At 46.0% G+C, this 12,666-nt stretch overlaps 2 protein-coding genes and 1 long non-coding RNA gene across 3 annotated transcripts; 2 read left to right on the forward strand and 1 right to left on the reverse strand.

Annotated features, from left to right (window-relative positions):
• The first annotated feature begins 1,443 nt into the window (after nt 1–1,443).
• On the forward strand, nt 1,444–7,445 carry adhfe1 (alcohol dehydrogenase iron containing 1). Its single transcript, XM_046051211.1, has 14 exons — nt 1,444–1,526; nt 1,871–1,908; nt 2,342–2,391; nt 2,808–2,861; nt 3,449–3,603; nt 3,689–3,885; nt 3,958–4,035; nt 4,141–4,246; nt 4,417–4,569; nt 5,009–5,107; nt 5,444–5,522; nt 6,017–6,113; nt 6,642–6,799; nt 7,231–7,445. The coding sequence occupies exons 1-14, from the start codon at nt 1,474–1,476 to the stop codon at nt 7,312–7,314; spliced, it is 1,401 nt and encodes a 466-aa protein (XP_045907167.1). The 5' UTR covers nt 1,444–1,473; the 3' UTR covers nt 7,315–7,445.
• LOC123972048 lies at nt 4,817–7,911 on the reverse strand. The gene is made up of 3 exons (XR_006825350.1): nt 6,616–7,911; nt 6,002–6,125; nt 4,817–5,102 (listed from the first exon to the last, which is right to left on the reverse strand). It is a non-coding gene; the product is annotated as an uncharacterized LOC123972048 (long non-coding RNA).
• Nucleotides 7,912–8,486: 575 nt separating this feature from the next.
• Nucleotides 8,487–12,640, forward strand: si:dkey-97a13.12 (myosin-1). Its single transcript, XM_046051246.1, has 6 exons — nt 8,487–9,014; nt 9,957–10,024; nt 10,118–10,161; nt 11,743–11,910; nt 12,041–12,135; nt 12,205–12,640. Exons 1-6 carry the CDS (start codon nt 8,986–8,988, stop codon nt 12,404–12,406), a joined length of 606 nt encoding a protein of 201 aa, XP_045907202.1. The 5' UTR covers nt 8,487–8,985; the 3' UTR covers nt 12,407–12,640.
• The last annotated feature ends 26 nt before the right edge of the window (nt 12,641–12,666 follow it).

Below are 12,666 nucleotides of genomic sequence, written 5' to 3' on the forward strand. Positions count from 1 at the left end.
TAGATCTGTCTGTTTTAGCTTTGAAGGAGATTTTAGATTCACCAGGTTTCTGTGTTTTCTTGACGCATCCAAAGCTTTTGATTGTGTAAATCGTGGAAGACTATTTCAGCAGTTACACAACAGCTGAGTTAGTGAGCTTTTTGTTGTAAAAAGAGTTACCTGTGTGAGTGCAGGGAGGCGTTTTATCAGAGCTGTGCAGTCGGAAAAACTTTAATCAACCCCCCGACACAGTGCTTACTGAGGGTTTCAGACTTTGACCTTAAATATAACACAAAGAAAATAACAGTAGGGTTGGTAGGATTGAACAGTTAACATGTCGTCCTCTCGGCAGGAGTCGGCCTCCAGACGTTTGAGCGGCAGAAAAACCTTTCACAGCTTCATGAGCTTAATAAAGTGAAGACTTCTCTGCTGGACAGTTTTCTTCTCCTTCCTTCAGCTTCCCACCTCAAATAAATGAAATAAAAGTTTAGCTGTGAAGCGTCTCGACAGACGGCGGTTTGTTTAAAGGTCGGCGTGTCGGATCTGAATCTCCTCACACAGTTCGGTCTCAACGCTGCGACCTCTGACCTTTCGCTGTTTACACAGAGACATCTTCCGACTCTGGAGCTGAAAACAACAGCTGGCTTCAGTTTATTAAAATGATTTAATTATCTCTGATCATGAAGAGTTTCTTCTCTGTTCAGGTCTGGATGTTACATGAAACGTTCACTCTTAGATAAATAACCTTTAAACACTTTGATTAACTTTAAACTTTCTTCTCCTCAGATTGTACGAGTTGATTTCAAATCGACTGTAAAAACTCTTAATTTGAAAAGCCCTTAATGAACACAGGACGTAGAGTTTAATTTGAAAAGCTGAAGGCGTTATTAAGGTTCAGGGATTCTGGTTCCTGTTTGGATCCTGAAATATTTTCATTTACTTCTTATTCAGAAATGTTACCAGGTCTGGACAAAATAATGGAAACAGCCCTGGATGAAGATGTTAAACATGCGGGAGTTATTTATTTCAGAGGCATGTCGTGTTCTACGTTATGAAATTCTCTTCACAGCGATCAATAAATCAAATGCTCAGACACAAAGATGAAAACAATAGAACAGGAAACAGGATATAAACAGGATAAGCTCAGCCAATCACATCATTCAGTCCCAGGGTTAAAATTTACTAAAATTATTAATCATGAATACTTTTGAATTTGCACTGAATGGAAATTCACTCCACATTTCAGTCAGTTGATGGATAAGTGAGTGGATTATTAATCACTGAGTGATTTTAATGGATTCTCCGTTTAAAGTTCTTTCGGATAAAACTTTTATTTAATTACGAGGATTTTAACTCAATAAGTTGCCTTTATTATTGGGCAACTTTAAAGTAAACAGGAGGGGATTCAGTCTCACAGTGAGTGTGGCCTTTATTTTGAAATGTGAACCGGAAGCCGTGCGGGTCAGCTGCTCGGTCCGGATCAGACTCTGCAGGATGGCCGGACGGGACCGGGTGGTTCACCTGCTCAGACAGCTCGAGCGCGCGGCGTAAGTTTGATCCACGATCACTAAGGTGTGATCTGAAGGTGAAGGTGACCTCATGGCGTCACGTGAACAAACTGCGGTGACGTTTCCGGCCGCTGCGCCTCCCACCTGTTGTTTTTCTCTGTGGCGGAGAAGCTGGCGCCAAACTCCGTTCAGAAAACTGCCAGTTTAAAAACTCTTTATGTTATAATGCAGGTTCTACGCCGCGCAGAGCTGTGATGAAAACATTTTCTGAATCAGTAGAAAGTCTTTGAAAGTTCGGCGGGTAGATGATAACTTTAAGCTTTATTAAATGTGCAGAATTTTGAATGGAGTTCTGTGTGACATGAATGTTTGTGTGTGAACAGGTGCAGATGTCCTGCTCACTCCAACACCTTCCACCAAGGTACTCTCTGTTTCCTTCACTCTGGCTCTGCTATAAGACAGAATATTTATCACCACATCTGTCAATCATCAGAACCTTAAATCAGATCCTGACAGTGACCTGCGTCCTCTCCAGCGGCCAGCAGGGGGCGACTCCAGCGGCTGCAGAAAGAAGTGTGATTGTATAGAAGTCTGTGAGAAAATGTTTCTACTTGTCAGCTGATTTATTCCCTCAGTAAACACTTTCCTGATGAGTTTATGGTCTCAGTTGCTAGTTTCAAGTCTTCTTCAACACAGCATGATGTTCATTTAGTAAATTATGGTCCCATTTAGAGGAACAGAGACCAGCCAAACTGCTGAACTTGAGGCTGAACAGCCTGAGAGTCTGAGCAGGATCAATACTGTCCACCTTCATGTTCTGTTCAGGTGTTGAGGTAACTGAGTTTCTCCTGCAGGTGCCGGAGCTGCAACCTGCACCGTCCGGAAGACGGACTACGCCTTCGAGGTAACTCACACCAGACTGTGTTTAAAAAAGGGCTGATTTTGGAAGCTCTGCTGTTGGTGCAGTTTGATGCAGCAGGGAAATCACTGGGTAGATCAAAATGCAAGATAAAGTCTCATTAATATTTTATAAAAATATTAGATTAGAAAGTCAGAATTATATTTTAGTGCCTCAGAATTAAAAGCACGAGTCAAACTTGTGATTTAGTGTCTTCATGATTTGGTAAATATGTAAAAGTTTAAAGCAGTCTGTCTTCATGGGATTGAACTTCCACACGAAAACATGTAATCAGAGTAACTTTATTACATCCTGGTCCTTTTTCTGTAAAATAGTACAGCAGGAAATATTGCAGTAGTAGAAATACTACCTGTACCACATGTGAGCTTGAGGTGATGATGTCGTGTGTTTGTTTCTGTCAGATGGCGAGTTCCAACATCAGATATGGAGAAGGAGTCAGCCGAGAGATCGGCATGGTAACCAAACATCATCATGGAAACATACTGAACAAGCTGCAGGGGTCACTTCCTGTCTCACCTGGCTGGTTTCACACCTGCACGGTTTAGTCCTGCAGCAGGTTCAGAGGAGGTCCTGGTCCAGGGCGCCCTCTGAATGTGCTTCCTGTAACTGCATTCAGACCAAATGTGAATTTAATCCACGTGTCGCATTTCTGGCGTTCAACACAAGCCGTGATTCCTCCAGCTGTATGAACCAAAGGAAACATGTTGCTGTGATTTAGTAACAATAAACGGATCAAACTGGTGCTGAAATAACAACAACATGATGCAGATTTGATGATCATGTCAGGTCTGTCATCAGGACAACAACCTTTAAAATGTTTGGTTTCTGAATGGAGTTTGGCTCGATCAGGCAACGCTAACCTGGTCACAGTAAAGTACAACGACAGCTGGAATAAAGTTCCAGACAGTTGAGCTTCCTCGCTTCCTGTCCTCCCAGCAGCCTCCTGGTGTGTCACAGAGCTGTTGGTCTGAAAGCACCGCCGCACTCACAGATTGGTGAACGTGTCTCCTCAGCTTGTTGTTGTTCTCCGGTTCTCCTGCAGGACCTGCAGAACCTCGGAGCTCGGAACGTCTGCGTCATGACGGACAAGAACCTGTCCCGCCTCCCTCCGGTGAAGGCCGTCCTGGAGTCTCTGGTGAAGAACCGAGTCCAGTACAAAGTCTACGACAAAGTCCGGGTGGAGCCCACCGACACCAGGTGAGAGAGGAGGATCCTGCTCTCTGATTGGCTGTGAGGTGTCAGGTGAGGAGACCGTTTGACCTGTCCTCTGTGTGTGTTGCAGTTTCAAAGACGCCATCGCGTTTGCTAAAAGCGGCTCTTTCGACGTGTTCGTGGCGGTGGGCGGCGGCTCTGTGATTGACACCTGTAAAGCGGCCAATCTGTACGCCTGCCACCCCGACGCCGACTTCCTGGACTTCGTCAACGCGCCGGTCGGCAAAGGGAAGCCGGTCACCGGAGCTCTGAGGCCGCTCATCGCAGGTAAACACCGACCTGTGACAACAACTTCTGACGGTGTCACATGATCAGCTCTCACCTGTTCTCTGCTTCCAGTTCCGACGACCGCAGGAACCGGCAGCGAGACCACCGGAGTCGCCATCTTCGACTTCGAGCCTCTGAAGGCCAAAACAGGTAAACGTGAGAGATTCATCTCTGAGCGCGAGAACAGCCTGTCAGAGATGAAGTCACGGTGACATCAGCGGACAGTCTGAGCTGTGATTGGCTGTCTGTGTCCAGGTATCGCCAGCAGAGCCATCAGACCCACACTGGGCATCGTGGACCCGACGCACACACTGAGCATGCCCGAGAGAGTTGCCGCCAACAGCGGCTTCGACGTCCTCTGGTCAGTCCGATCCTACATTTTTTATTAGATTTTAAATTACATGTTATTTTAGTTTTTTAATAGTCTTTTTCTTTTGTTTTATTTTTATTTATTGCTTTTTTATTTAGTTAAAGTTTTTTGAGGTGAATAAATCAGTAGACGAGGGTAATAACCTGCTGGATGTCCTTCAGTCACGCCCTTGAGTCCTACACCGCCCTGCCCTACCACCAGAGGAGCCCCTGCCCCCCCAACCCCATCAACCGACCCGCCTACCAGGGCAGCAACCCCATCAGCGACGTCTGGTCCCGCCACGCCCTCACCATGGTCGCCAAGTACATGAAACGGTAAATAAAGTTTAACTGGAGAACCACAGAGGACCCGAACGGGATCCCTGAGGAACTCCAGGTATGAACCAAACCAGGATCCTGTGGGTCTGAAGTTTATTCCTGCTGTTTGATTGTTTGTGTTTTAACAGTCTGAGGAGAATTTAGTGTTTCCACCGCAGCAGGAATTAATCCAGACGAAATTTAGATTTGAGAAATAAATTTAAATCCCAAGAAAAAATAACCAGATTATAAACATAAACTTTGTTTTATTGAACGATCATTAAAAACAAAATGTTGTTAAAAAGAACTTAAAATATAACTTAAATAAAAAATCTAATAAAATTAAGTGAAAGATTCAAATGTAAAAAACAAAACCAACAGGTGAAGTTTATGAAACACAAATCTTTGGCATCATGATTCTTATTAACAGGATGTTTGATTGATTGATTGATCACAGAGCAGTGCGGGACCCGGAGGATCTGGAGGCCCGGTCCAGCATGCACCTGGCCAGTGTGTTCGCTGGCATCGGCTTCGGAAACGCCGGCGTTCATCTGTGGTGAGAAAAAAAACTCAACCACAAACTATTACGACCATTTAAAGTTTGTTTACTCCTGAAACTGTACAGATTATGTGTTTAAAGCCTGTTAAATATAATAAAACATGAGTTCATCTGTTTATTAACCCCACATTTACCGTGAACCCCTGAATTTGTTATCATGTTCATGTTTTAGAGCTTTTGAAGTGTTAAAAAACCTTTAAAATACCTTCATATGTTACCCTGATGGACACGCCTACATGATGACATCATTATTATTTAGTAAATGAATTAATTTTCTAGTTAAAAAAAGACAGATTTAATGTGTAGTTTCAATAAAGGCGTTTCTCTCTGCAGTCACGGGATGTCGTATCCGATCTCCGGTAACGTGAAGACTCACTTGGCGAAGGGTTACAGCGTGGATCACGCTCTGGTGGTGAGTGACGAGAAGACGATGCGTGAACGTTATAGTGAAGTTTCTAAAGATGATGTTTAGAGACTTTTCATAAACACGACTGTTAAACGTTGTCATGTTCAAATGCAAAGGAACAGAGTTATAAATATGTTCTATCTCTGGTTTAAAGAAAGAGAGACGATAACATGAAATAATTAACCTGAGAACCACAGAGGACCCGAACAGGTTCCCTGAGGAACTCCGCCAAAGATTAGAACCAAACCGCAGCTGCTGTTTTTACAACGATCGCTGAGTCCGACTTGTTTTTAACTGTTAATCTAGAAGTTGTTTTAAAGCCGGTGTGTTAAAGTTCAGATGAAACACAGAAAAGACTCAACACGCCACTTAGAAGCGTTGCTCACAGAGACGCCCGGCTGGGAGATGCAGAATCTTTATAAAGTCAAGTTTATTAACTTTAAAGCTGTAAAACAAAACAGGTTGAATCCTAAACAGTGACTCACTTTGTGTGTCCTCAGCCTCACGGTCTCTCGGTGGTCCTCACGTCTCCGGCCGTCTTCAGCTTCACAGCCCCGATGTGTCCAGAGCGCCACCTGGAGGCTGCAGAGATCCTCGGTACCTGTTCGCCTCATAACACAACACAGTGGGCAAAATACTCCAGCTGTCTAACCAGGAAAGCCTTGAGCTCGACTGCTGCCACGTGGTCATAGCTGCAGCTACTGTGGGGCTAATGGCCGATGGCTAACGGCTAGCAGTTAATGCTGAGGCTCTAACATTAGCTGTGGCTGTGATCGTGGCTGTAGGTCACTGTTATACATTAAATACGGGTATTCAAGGTTTGCACATCATCACATCAACCAGCAGCTACTGTGGAGCTAACGGCTAACATCCGATGGCTAACGGCTAACAGCTAATGCTAAGGCTCTAACATTAGCTGTGACTGTAGGTCACTGTTATACATTAAATATGGGGATCCAAGGTTTGCACATCATCACATCAACCAGCAGCTACTGTGGAGCTAACGGCTAACAGCTGACCTTAAACACTGCAATAACGGCACCGTCTCGCTGACGGTTCATCATGCCTTACCGACAGCTCTCCTGTTAAAGACCTTTACCTGATGCACACCTGTGCTGCGTTCAGGTGCAGACGTTCGGCAGGTGAAGAGGGAGGATGCGGGCGCTCTCCTGGCCGACACGCTGCGTCGCTTCCTGTTTGAGCTGCAGGTGGAGGACGGACTTGGAGCGCTGGGATACGGTCCAGACGACATCCCGGCTCTGGTGAGAGGAACCCTCCCTCAGGTGAGTTTCACCTACCTGACGGGTCGTTTCTCCGTTAGTCCTCAGAAACAAACTGAATCCGTCCCTTTCTGCCTCCAGCTGATCTCTCCGTTCATTTATTTTAAAGAGATTTAACTTAAAACACCTTAAAATCCAGGTTATTGGTTAAATTAATGCAGTTATAATTGATCAAGGTGTCTTTAATGCCGGCTGAAGAATCTGCTGCTCAGGTTTAAAAGTACAGAAGTGATGCCTCTAACTGAACAGGAGCCTGGAGGCCTCAGGACTGGGCGTTCCTCTCAAACTGTATATATCATGATCGATTCATTGGTTTCCTCCTGACTTGGTAAATGAAACTTCCTTTAAGGCGGCAGCTCAACTCTTTTCAGACGAATGTGTTTTAAGAGGATCTGAAGGGATCTGGAGTTTTAGATTTACCATCTTCGTTTCAGGAGCGAGTGACCAAACTGTCTCCCAGAGGACACACCGAGGACGACCTGAGCCAGCTGTTCGCTGCCTCCATGAAGCTCTACTGACACTTCTACTAATACTACTACTGCTACACCTGCTGCTGCCACTGAACACTGACCATCAGTCACTCTGCTGGTGTTTCTCACATATTGATTCTATTTTTACAGACTGAATATAAATAAAAAACAGACTCCTATGTTTCCGTCGTGCTGTTTGTTTAACTTCATTTCTGTAGCCCGTTAAAGAACAAATGTTGCTGCCCGAAGTGTTTTCCAAACTCAGGACACACAAACGCAGCAGAGTGTTTTAGCTCGAGCATCGGACAGAGGCGGAGCAGAGCGCTCTGATCAGAGTCCATCCGGCCAGTGTGCAGCGACTGGACACGTCAGCAGAGACTTCATTCTGTTTTACTTCTAATCTCTTTAGTTGAAGCGTTGGAGCCGACCTGCAGGCTGCCAGCGGAGCCCGACGAGCTGCAGAGGCGGCGGGTGTCAGGAACATGAATTACTGATAACACCGTGTTTCTCAGAAGAGCCTCTCGTTGGTTTAATCCGGTTTAATCTGATCCAGGAACAGTTGTTATATAAAGCTGATCTGACCGCGTTTAACTGGTTTAACCCCAGAGCAGAAAACAAGCTGAACACAGCTCGCCGTCACGAACACACCTGAGCTCACTGGAGTCATCAGGGTCACAGCTGACTTCACTTTATTAACCAGTGAACCTGCTGGGACACCTGAACGCACCTTTAATCACTTTGCCAGCAACCAAAAAAGAAGATGTTTTATCCAAGCAAGGTTCAAATAACGTGTCGTCATGTCGTCCAGCAGCCAGTAGAAGATTTACAGAGTGAAAAACTGGAGATTTTCACAGTGACCCGAGTCGTTCATGTTAACTGAGGGAGTTCCTCAGGGTCCTGGTCTTGGTCCTTTATATTGTTAACTTGAAGTCGCACTGTTGTCTCATTCCTTTAGTCCACTTGGGGGCAGCAGCAGAAACACATCCTTACCTGTGTGCTCAGTATAAAGACCTGACACGATGAACCGTTTTTATCACCTTAGCATGAGGCGTTTCTGTCTGCAGACACCGCAGGGCCTCTGACAGGGACGTCGCCATGTTGCACCGCCATGTTTCTACAGTGGCCCAAATGGACAAACTCCTCTACAGAGCGTGTTTCATCACTACAGTGAATACATACGAAGAAGAAGAAGAAGAAGTGGTAGTAGTCGTCTGGTTTGTTAGGAGTATGAAAAGAAGTAAATTTGGACTAATGGAGGAGCACATGCGTTGTTTAGCTCAGAAAGGGAGCGGCGAGCGGTAACCTTGACCACTAGATGGCACTAACACCTGCACGCTGAACCTTTAGGTAGCTCACGCTAACACGTTAGCAAACAGCAGCTACAGAGCGACATGATGCTGCATGGTGAGTCCAGTGTTCTCGTTCTGGTAGCTCTGTGATTGGTCCAATCAGGTCAACCCTCCTGAGCGTTCCATCTACATGCAGAACATCAGCTGCAGCCAAGAAGAAGAGGAGCAGCGCGAGGACAGATGATGCAGGGCTCTACAGTGTTTCACTCGCATCTGCTCCAAAAAAACAGAGACGTGCGAGCCGGATAAACGACGTAGGAGCTCGGTGAAGTAAAAAAAGAGTCCTGCATGGTTCTGATTACTGACTAGTCAGTACGGAGCTTTAATCCATCAGAGAACAAGCTGCTTTTCTTGCACAAGGATTTATTTAATGAAGCAAAACACAAAAAAGACACTGCTGTAAGTGGAAGTAATGAGGGCCTCACTGACACGTAGAGCAATATGTTTCGATAAAAGCGTCCGCTAAATGAATGAACGTTCAGCAGCTGAGCTTCCGCTGGTCGTGGAACGTTCTGGACTTCTGTTCTGTGCGGGCCAGTTAATCAGTGTGATTGCACAGTAATGGCCATGATAACAAGTTCGTCCAATAAGACGTAAACACAAGCAAACTATTTAGTCAAGAGTAGAAAGTCTGCGCTGTACAAAGTTAGAGTTAAATAAAAATCTAAAGTTAAGAACCTTGACGTCGCCTTCACTCAGACCGTCGTCAGAACTTTCAGAATGACCCGCTTGGCAGGGTACCGTGAGCTCTGACCCCCCGTACAGGACTTCACACCTCTGAAAACATCGGAGCAAAGTTTCACATCAAATTCAGAATTTGGAGAACTGCTGCAGTCTTCTCCGCCACTGCCACTTGTTGGTGCGAAATGCATTCTGGGATACAACACAGGTCACCACCTGATGCATGCTGGGTGAAACGGCCGGAGCGAGAACACAGTACTGGGCTAGAAGCGGACCTTTGAACTGGAACAGCACTGACGACGTCTCACAGGAACACAGACTGAGAACGGCCTTTTTATTTTCACAATAATAGTCAGATCCATAAAACACAAACTTTTCTTTTCCTCATCGGTCGACCAATCTGCCGCTTTTCCTGTTGTTCATCGGGAAAAAGGGATTTGAGAAGTGGTATTATTCAGAGTACTTTATTTAGATACTAATACTTTTAAGTATTTCTGCACAGCTTCTGAGTATTTCTTCTTCTCCACTGTCAGCCAATAGGACGGCTGCTTGGAGACACCTGACGTCCTGAGTGTGTGTCTCTGGAACGCACACTCAGGATTACAGGCAGCAGCTATTTAAGCGCAGTGTGTGTGTTTGTGTGTGTTTGTGTGAGGGCAGCATGCAGCAGATCTACAGACAGACAGACCAACAGTTTGAGGTTTTCACCACCGTCATCTCCCCGCAAGGTAAACACACACACACACACACACACACACACACCCCCCTGTGGTCGTCATGCAGAGATTGATCGGCGCCGCTGATGTCCGTGTCTCTGTCAGTCTGCAGGTCGAGGACGAGGACGACACGTGTGGACGCTCAGAAGGTAACGTGAAACCCGGGGTTAGGATTCAGCTTCTGATTGGTCGATTCAGCGACTGAATCTCAAAGAATCTGCAGCCTTTAGTGACCCTGAACGCCTCCTAAAAACGATCCTTTTAATTTGAAAAGCCTTTAATGAGCACAGGAAGTGGAGTTTATCTGATGAGTTTAAGGTTCAGGGATTTATTTCTTATATTTACCAGGTCTGGACAAAATAATGGAAACATGGCCGTGCCCCCCCCCCCAACAGAAAGCTACTGAGCTGATTCAGTGTGTGTGAGTTAATCAGCGTTGCGTCAGCGTGACCTCTGACCTCTGAGTATTTACGGCCTGCTGAGCTGAGCTGATATCTAAAGCAGATTAGAGGCGACACTCTGATGAATGATGATACTCTAATGTAGTAATAATAATAATAATAATGTGTATATTTGTGTAGCTCTTCCATCAGACACATGAAGCCCAGCAGTGATCGGGTGGAACCAGTTTCTTTCTTTCAGAAAGTAAAAGAAAGAAAACTTTTCACTTACTGCAGTTTGTCTATTTGTGTCTCCACCAGCAGACAGCCTTAGATTCTGCCTCATTTGCATGTTTAAACAAAACATTTCAGGAAACTTATGAGGGAAGAACGTCTTGTTTTAATGTAATAAATTAACTGGGGAAACTTCACGACGACATGTTTTGTAAAATTCTCCCAAAATGTGTTGAGTTTTACAAAACAAGTCTTTACAGGCTGCTTGAAGACTCTCCAGGTTTGTTCCTGACGACACTCTGAAGCTTTGTTCAAAGATCAGCCTGAACTACAGAACATTTTACTCCCTAAAACATGGCAGAAACAGAGGTTTTTTCTGCCTGTTGACAGTATTTTCTGATTTATGGAGTAATAAAAAGAGAGATCTACAATGAGTCTAAAGTGCCAACAAAATAAAACCATAATCTGGAACCTGATTTAATCCAGAGTTCAGAATCAGCTTTATTTAGCAGGAACTGGCCTCTGGGTTGTACATTGCTCACGCTGTGCTTACTCATACAAAAATAAAATAAAATCAGACCCAGGCTGCAGCGTAGAGAACACAAATATACACAGTATATAGACGATGCAGGAGTAAATTCTTATCGTTGCGTACATGTCGGAGGTGTGATGTACAGGTACGCGGTGCCATGCTGGAATAAATAAGCATTGTGTGCAGGTGTTATGTACTTGAGGCAGGTGGGTTTGGTGTTCAGTATATAAACAAAAACACAGAAAGCACCATGGAGCGTCATCCAGAGGCGGCCGTCTGCAGAAACCAGTTCTTGAAACAGATTTAGGATCGACAGGACAGGACGCACAGAAACTGCATATTTCATGAGAAACTGTCTTGTGTGCATATTTAAACCAACTCTACTCTAGTATTTGTACAGTGTGGTATTAGTACTTTTACTCCTGTAAAGTGCTGACAGAAAGTTTGTATCTGAAGTTAGAAGCAGCAGCAGCTTCCTGTGATGCCGCCTGCACGGGTTTGAGCGTCAGCAGCTTTCAGGACAGGATGTAGAATTTAGTGTTGATCCTCTGGGGGGACCGTGAACTTGATCTGGACTCTGGCAGGTGGTGGTGGCGGTGACGCAGTACCGGTCACGCTGGCCGAAGGAGCTGGACCTGAACCAGGGAGACCTGATCCAGGTCCTGTGTAAGGAGGACGACTCCTGGTGGTTCGGGCGGCTGACAGACGGGAACGAGGGCTACTTCCCCGCAGCCTGCGTGGAGCCGCTCCAGGTAACAACGCTCGCCTGGTCTCTCTGCGCCTGCGGTCTGATGACATCATCATCTGGTTCTCCTCTGGTGCAGCTGCAGCAGCTGATTGGCTGGCAGCCAGCTGTGATGTAACGCAGTCTTTATGCTGCAGGGCGGAGATTCGTCCAGAGCCACGCCCACGCCGCTGAGGAGGGGGTCGGTACCGGTCCCCGTGACGACAGCAGGCGCCCCCTGTGGCTGCACGAGGTAAGTGCACCTACACAAGTCCAGCTGTCAGAACCCACCACAGGTACTGACGATGTGTTCTGGCTGCAGCGGTCGCAGTACTCCGAAGCTGCTGAGGAAGAACAGCATCCGGAGGCCCCTGGGACTCGATGGGCCCTCAGCGGCTCCTCCCCACGGCTCCCCCAGCCTCCTCCACCGGGTCCTGGCCAAGTCCAGGAGGAAGAGCTGCCCCCTCCTGCCCCACGCTCCTCTGGACACCGGCTCCGACAACAGCGCCTTCCAGGCGGACTAGACTGCAACCAGGCCGCCCCCCCACAAACCAGGACATTTAGGATCTGATTCATGTGTGTAATCGTTTACTGACCTGAAGATCATTTAAAACCTGGTTCCAGAGGAGGTCTGACCTCCGTCAGGTCCGAGCCTCTGAGCTCCCGACGGGCTCATCTGTTTTTAAAAATGTGTTTAACTTTAAAATCTATATTTTTCTTTTTTACCAACTGTAACAGAATAAACGAGGTCCCGTTCATGTTTCTGTTCTCTGCTGCTGCTCTC

The sequence above is a fragment of the Micropterus dolomieu genome, linkage group LG06 (assembly GCF_021292245.1).
Source record: "Micropterus dolomieu isolate WLL.071019.BEF.003 ecotype Adirondacks linkage group LG06, ASM2129224v1, whole genome shotgun sequence".
Classification (NCBI taxonomy): Eukaryota; Metazoa; Chordata; class Actinopteri; order Centrarchiformes; family Centrarchidae; genus Micropterus; species Micropterus dolomieu.